At 35.6% G+C, this 7,741-nt stretch overlaps 1 protein-coding gene across 1 annotated transcript; it reads right to left on the bottom strand.

The window, feature by feature from the left end:
- Nucleotides 1-667: 667 nt before the first annotated feature.
- On the bottom strand, nt 668-1,372 carry LOC145256171 (UDP-glucuronosyltransferase 1A7-like). Its single transcript, XM_080114759.1, has one exon. It carries the CDS (start codon nt 1,370-1,372, stop codon nt 668-670), a length of 705 nt encoding a protein of 234 aa, XP_079970885.1.
- Between the last annotated feature and the right edge of the window lie 6,369 nt (nt 1,373-7,741).

Raw genomic sequence — 7,741 nt, forward strand, 5'->3', positions numbered from 1 at the left:
TGGCTTCTAACCTGTAAGCCATAAAATTACAGCTTTTTTTAGAAATTTGTATTTTGTGGATACTTTGATCATGTCCTGACATTGTAAAAAAGTGATTTAATTTAAGAAAAACAACTTGAGTGTTATTCGCACAACATTTCAGTTGATGTAACATCCGACTATTTTCGTTTATAAACATATTCAAGCATCCATTATATTCTGAAGAAGGTCGCAAATAATATGAGTAAAATTTTGTGAAAATAGCAACAATAATAAAGCTAGATTGCGGAAAAAATTGTGAATGATATTAACGATTTCGCGGTTATTGTGGGAATCATATATACAAAACGATTTTAGGAAAGAATTGCAAGATTGTTTTGTTTATTTATTAACATATGTCGGCCTTACTCCTATTCTGAAGGCTGTAAGATTTAATGATCCAAACTTTATGAAAATGCCAGTAATAATGAAGAGTAAATCCGTAAAAAAAGAATAATTTTATTCTCTTTTTGCCTTTTTTTTCTACAAACAAATGCAAAACATTTGCGCGGCAAATAAACCGTCACAAACAAAACGAAGAAAATGGCCGCGAAAATGGCGGCCAAAATATCAAGCATAAGAAATTGATACAACGGAATATTCTGAAGTTCTGATCGCAAATGGTCGCCTCCATATTTCACGATCTTGTTTATAAGATTCCCAACTTTTTCAGATGGAAGTTGTCGTTGAGATCGAAATAACTCGCTGGCCTTTGCAATGTTTTTTTGTACTTTGGATTCTCAATCACCTCCTTAATATTTTCAACCAACTCGTCTACTGTGAAATTATAAAGATTCATTGAAATCCCGAAACCTTTCAATTTCATCCCTTCACTATTAAAGAACTGATCCGCAATCACTGGAAAGCTAATGACCGGGACAGCGTGATAAAGACTTTCATATCTCCCACTATTCCCGCAGTGCGTGATGAATAATTTAGTATTTGGATGAGCAAGAAGATCGTTCTGAGGCAGCCATTTTGTTAGGAGTATATTTTGGCGGGAATAAGAAGAATTTGATTGTTTCCAGACGACATCGTATTTAACCTTACTAAACGCTTCGGCCATTTTATTAGCGTAAACATCCCAATCGGGACCAACAACAGTTCCCGGAGACACAACAATAACTCCATTTTTAGAAGCTTTAACAAAATCAAGAAAAATTTCAACGAGTGGCATTGCCGGACGTAGGGCTATTCCTCCGATATATTTCACATTTGGAAGCGCCGGAAGTGCTGAATTCAGATATAAGTCAGAATCGATGACATAAAGCTTTGCTTGTCGTATAAGATCATCAAACGAAATGTCCGCTCGTTCGGGTGCATAGTCTTTTATCTTTCTACCAGGGGTACCCATTGCTGGTTTCAAGTATTCAAGTAAATTAAAAATCGTGTTAGAGATTCTTTAAATGAAGTTTCTACAGCTGAGGCCATCGCGATATTTGAATAAACTGAAATCGGCCATGTTGTTCGATGTAGGTTGATCTGGTTGTGTACCCCTTGGAGGATAAAAGGTACATCCAGTCTGTATGCGAAAACAGCAAAGCAGTTGCTTACGAAGTATGCATCAACAACCACTAGGGAAGCATGAAAAGATTTTTACTTTAAAAAGAGTTCGTCGTTTAGAAGATAGCGATCACATACTTTATGGTATGCCGAAAATGCTTCCTTGATTGGAGGGTTGCTTATAAACCGTAACACTTCAGTTATGTATTTGTTTATTATTTCTAACTCTGGAAATTCCTCCTTTGATGTTGGGTTGAACTTGTCACTAAATTTCTCAGGAATACTAACGTAGCTAGTGTAGCTGAATTTTGTCAATTGGTCAGCTACTCTCACCATTGGGTTGATGTGGCCGTAATATGGGAAAGAAAGAAACAGAATATTTTTTGATTCGGTTAGTTGAAAATACAGTCAATTGAGAGTGAAAGCATTTAAAATCAGTTACAATTTAATCGTATAACTCAGAAGAGGATTCTTTGTAAAAATTAATCAAGATGAACCTGCAAAAGAAAGTAGAATAACTTGTTTATATATATATATATATATATATATATATATATATATATATATATATATATATATATATATATATATATGCATACATACTAGCATTTCAGTCTGGCCTTGCCCGGGTGTTTGGAGGTGTATGTTTAGCAAAAAAAAAAAAAAAAAGTGGTAGTAGGAAGGCAGGCTCGAACCCGTGCCGCGAAGGAGGAAAAGAACGGGGGAAAAACCTGACGTCTTGCTGTTATGACCACCGCCAAACCAGAAGTGACGTAGGTTTTAATTAACGCTAGAAATAGAAAGGAGAGGATGACGAGGGTGAAGAAATTTTTTTTAACCAATTGTTCGATATTTGTCTTCTGAAGTGTCGAGCTTCAAAACGATACTGATTTTCTGAAAATCCGTCGCCTCTGTCGAAGGTTTCAGGCAGACATGCAAGCATATACATACATTTATATATGGATAGCTCAAATTTTCGATCCAAATCGATGAAAAAGCTTGCCCTATCTCTGTAAAATTTCAAATGTTTAGACCAGAAAGTGTCTGAGTAATTTCGTAGAGACAGCAGAGGTCAATTTTTTGAACATCCACCCCTTAACAGCCAAATTTATAGCCGAAAACTGATTACAAAGATTTTCCCAAATCTCATTACACTGTATATCAAATTTCGAGTCTGTAGACTGAAAATTGACGGAGTTATTTTGTAGTGAAATTTACACAGGCAGACGCACACACACACACACACACACACACACACACACACACACACACACACACTTTCACTTATATATATATATATATATACTAACATTTAAGTCCGGCGTTGCCCGGGTGTTTGGATTTGTGTGTTGAGCAAAAAAAAAAAAGTGGTAGTAGAAAGGCAGGCTCGAACCCGTAGCGCGAAGGTGGAAAAGAACGAGGAAAAACCTGGTCTCATTGCTGTTACGACCACCGCCAAACCGGAAGTGACGTAGATCTTAATTAAGGCTAGACAATCGAAAGGAGAGGATGACTTTCAAAAATATCGCAGAAAAAAGCGACCCTTCCCCGGAGAAAAGTGCCTAGTTGAAGGTGAAGATATTAATGTTTTAGCCAATTTTTCGATATTTGTCGTATGAAAGGGCGAACTTCAAAACGATACTGATCTTGTAAAAATCTGTCGAAAGATTTAGGCAGACATGCAAACGTACATACATACATTTATATATTGGTAACTAAAAAATTTCGACCGACACCGATTAAAAAGCTTGCCCTATCGCTGAATATGCTTTATGTAAAATTTCAAATGTTTAGACCAGAAAGTGTCTGAGTAATTTGGTAGAGACCGTAGAGGTCAATTTTTTTTAAAATTTACCCCTATTATAACCCCTTAACATTTATTGTTTTGAGCTCAAATCAAGTTATTTAGTTATATCCATGTCCAAGGAACCTATACCTAAAACGTCAAGGGCTTTAGACCGAAAATTGTCGGAGGAGTTTGGTAGAGTTCACAAAGATCAAATCGTTGAACTTTGGAACCTTAACATCCAAATTTCTGGCTGAAATGGATTAAAAAGATTTTTCACAATCTCAGTTCTCTGTATATCAAATTTCGAGTCTGTAGACAGAAAATTAACAGAGTTATTGCATAGGGCAATGTACACACAGACACTTTCACTTTTATAGATACATTAGCAATTCAGCCCGGCTTTGCACGGCTCCTATGTAATGTTCATAACTTGCCCTAGGTGTGAATACACTTTATGTAAGTTTTCAACTATTTAGACCCAAAATTGTCTGAGTAATTTCGTAGAGATCGCGGAGGTAAATTTTTTATAAGTTGACCCCTTAACATTAATTATTTTGGTCTCAAATCAAAATATAAAGTTTTACCCATGTCCTAGTTACCCACATGTCAAGTCTTTAGACCAAAAATTGGCGGAGAAATTTCATAGAATCGGCAAAGGTCAACTCTTTCGACTTTAACATTTTGGCAGCCAAATTTTCGCCCCCAAACTGATTAAAATCCTTGCCGCCTATCTGAATACCCGTTATGTGTAAATTTTTAATTATTAAACCCAAAATTCGGTGAGTAGTTTGCTAGAAACCGCAAAAGTCTAACCTTTTCCAATTTGACTTCTGGGAAGTTTAAATTTTCGACCCAAACCGATTAAAAAGCTTGCCCTATCTCTGAATACACTTTATGTAAAATTTCAAATGTTTAGACCAGAAATTGTCTGAGCAATTTGGTAGAGACTGCAGAGGAAATTTTTTTTTTAACTTGGACCCTTATTATGACCCTTTAACATTTATTGTTTCGGGCCCAAATCAAGTTATTAAGTTAGAACCATGTCCAAGGAACCTATACCTCAAATTTCAAATGTGTAGACCGAAAATTGCCGGAGGAGTTTGGTAGAGTTCTAAAATGTCAAATCTTTAAACTTTGACTCCTTAACAGCCAAATTTCGGGCCGAAAATGGATTACAAATATTTTCCCAAATCTCAGTACCCTGTATATCCAATTTCAAGACTTTAGAATGAAAATTGAGTTATTGCGTAGGAAAATGTATACACACACAGACGTTCACTTTATATATATATATATATATATATATATATATATATATATATATATATATATATATATGTATATAATAGATTATTCAGGGGCATCATGGCTATGATGAACAGTAATGGTGATACCGAATCTCCTTGGAAGATTCCTATTTCTATGTTAATTTCTGTTATGTTTTGCCCATCAGGTGTCAGTTCCAGACTTCATGTTCTCATTGCATTTTCAATCACATTGATGATCCTGCTTGGTATTTTATACATTTTTAAGCATTCTGTTATTCATGCTTGGAGGATCTTGTCGTCACAAGTCTCGTGGGCGAGATGATTTAAAAGTTTTTTTCACCTTCTTTTCCTTTTAGCGTTACAGGTTCGAGCCTGGGTACAGCGGCTGATTTTTTTGTTGTTACTTTTTAAATAAATAACTTTACGATAAAATCTCTTCACACCCGGACAATGCTGTGCAGACCCGCTAGTTTATTATATAAAAACAAAATGTGCGTACGTGTGTGTGCTTGTATCCTGTATGTGTTTGTATGTCTTCCCAAAACTTTTGACAGGCGCATTAGGCTGTGACTAAATTGGAATAGTATGATCCATCTCTAAAACTCAAATATCTAAAAATTGGCTGAAAAGATTAATTTTGTGCTGGTCAACTGGGCTGTTTTTTGCAAAGAGGGGTCAATGTTTAGCGTAGACATTTTTTCAAAGTCATACGTCTAGCGATCTCAACGTACGTTTAAAATATGTTATGTCAAAGGCCCGTCACGTCATAAACCGCCGTAGCAGAGACGCCAAACAAATTAGCTTTTGTCACCTCCTTTTTGGCAACTGTGGCCTTCTTTTTTCGCTCGCACGGGCACCTGCTGCTATTGTGATTGAAAAAAAACAGCTATGATTTTTTTTTCTGGGTGTTTGTTACTCAATAACCTTAATATACAACCTTTCTCCACCCGCTAGTATAATGATAAATACGAATTCTGCATTAATCAAAATATATCTATAATATAAAGGTGAATGTGTGTGTATGTGTCTGGTCACGAATAGGCACCTATATATGGTTGACTATTTTAAAAAAACTGATTACATATAATGATAGAAGAAGTATCGAGACACAGAAATGGGTATGTTTGATTCTGCAGAACCTTGGTTCATTAAAATTGTTGGGTCTGCGTTCGCGCCTGGTCCACAAAGTATAGAAATAAAAAATTTAAAAATTAAAAAAAAAACGTTTACAAGTGTTTTTTTATATAGATATACATAAAAATACTTGGATAAGTATGTTTTAACTTAAATAGGGATGGTATAATAAAATTGTGGGGTCTGCGTTCGCGCCTGGCCTCCATAGAATGGAAATAGGCACAAAATAATAAAGACTTTTCATATCTATCTGCGTAAGTATACTTTGATAATTATGTTTCAGTTTGAAGAAATATGGTATAATAAAATTATGGGGTGTTCGTTCGCACCTGACCTCCAAAGAATGGAAATATATCACAAAGTTTAACAAGGTTTTTTAATAAAGATCCACAGAATATTGTAATAAGTGTTTCAGTGTGAACAAGTATGGTATAATAAATTATGGGGTTTATCTATTTTATTTTTACTTTCATCATATTTTGCTTTCGTCTTGATGCCCCCAAATTCGAAGCTATCTCATTACAACCCTTCCTTTTCATAACCTATCATACTTTCATAAATCAAAGTCCATTTTCTGTACGCTATTTTTGAACCCAGTCAACGACGGGTAGTTTTGCTAGTATATATATATATATATATATATATATATATATATATATATATATATATATATATATCCCCACACGAACTGCCTTCAATAAGTTTCCAGACTTTTTTGTACAGGCATTTAAAATTGTCGTATACCCGTAAAAATTCAGTCTGTTATTGTTATACATCTTATGAGATCACTGATTAACTTTTATGATTTCACGTTCAAATGAACAGCTATAGCAGAAATTGGAATACACCCTCCTAGAATCTGATTGTCACAGCTGGGGAATTTTAAAAATGCAATCTGGCCTGAGGACACTTTAGAAGAACGATATGCAATAAATTCAGTTTTAAACTTGATAAAAATGTCACAGAAACACATGGAATGCTTCAGACTGCTTTTGGACCATCTTGCATGAATCAAGCATAAGTTTTTGAATGGCATAAAAGATTCAAGGAAGGCACGGAGTCTGTGAGATATGATGAGAGGTGTGGAGGAGTAAGGAAGTCAGAACTCTAAAGTAGATTGGTCAAATAAAGAATATAGAGACAATAAGTGCACAGTTTGATGTCAGTGTGGGAACTGTACACACAATTATTTGCGAGGAACTGAAGATGCGGAAGATTTTTACGGTCTGTCCCAAGAGTGATTTATCACAGTCTATTTGACTAATATGGGCATCAAGACAGTTAGTCTCCCCCCTATAGCTCAGACCTTGCTCCCTGTGACTTTTGATTAGAGGCTGTCGTTATGAGACAATTGAGGTTGTGACAAGGGGCACCAACACGACTTCCGTGAGTCCTTCCAGAAACTGCATTGTAGCTGGAAGAGATTACTTCAAAAGCGACTAGAGTTTCATATGTGTACTATCAATAAAAGTGCCCATAGGAAAATTTCTGGCAACTTATTGAAGGCACCTCACCCATATATAAATAATAAAAGAGGCGCAGTTTCCCCCCTGGACCAAAATACCGTAGGTTTAGTATAACAGATGCAACATACAAATTTATTATGTATAAACCTTCGACCATTGTCTTATCTAACTACACTACGCCGTTTCATACACTTGTTCTTTATATTTAGATCCTACATTGCATCCTAGGGGAGGCATCATCACTATTGCTCAGACGAAGGAGCTCGTACTTTTCCCTCTTCCTGAAAAGTCCTCCCACTCTCACAGAGAAGATCGGGTAAATATATAACCATTGCAACTATTTTGCGCTGACACTCTTATTAACTGGATTAAACACTCTTACAAATACAACTACTATTACACTTCACTAATCGAAAATAATGATTCTCCCTATTCTTATTAGCTGTTACCTAGAAAATCCATAGTCTGTCAAAGACTGAAGGAGCCTATAGAAATTCTATTATTTAAGAACATACAACCCCCCCCCAAAAAAACGAACACATCAGCCCTTATTCAAGATGGCT

Source organism: Euprymna scolopes, chromosome 32, assembly GCF_053919585.1.
Source record: "Euprymna scolopes isolate OS-2025 chromosome 32, ASM5391958v1, whole genome shotgun sequence".
Lineage (NCBI taxonomy): Eukaryota > Metazoa > Mollusca > Cephalopoda > Sepiida > Sepiolidae > Euprymna > Euprymna scolopes.

Bases quoted from the DNA above. Each gene is read 5' to 3' on its own strand.
- LOC145256171 (XM_080114759.1), bottom strand. From the start codon at position 1,372: ATGGGTACCCCTGGTAGAAAGATAAAAGACTATGCACCCGAACGAGCG.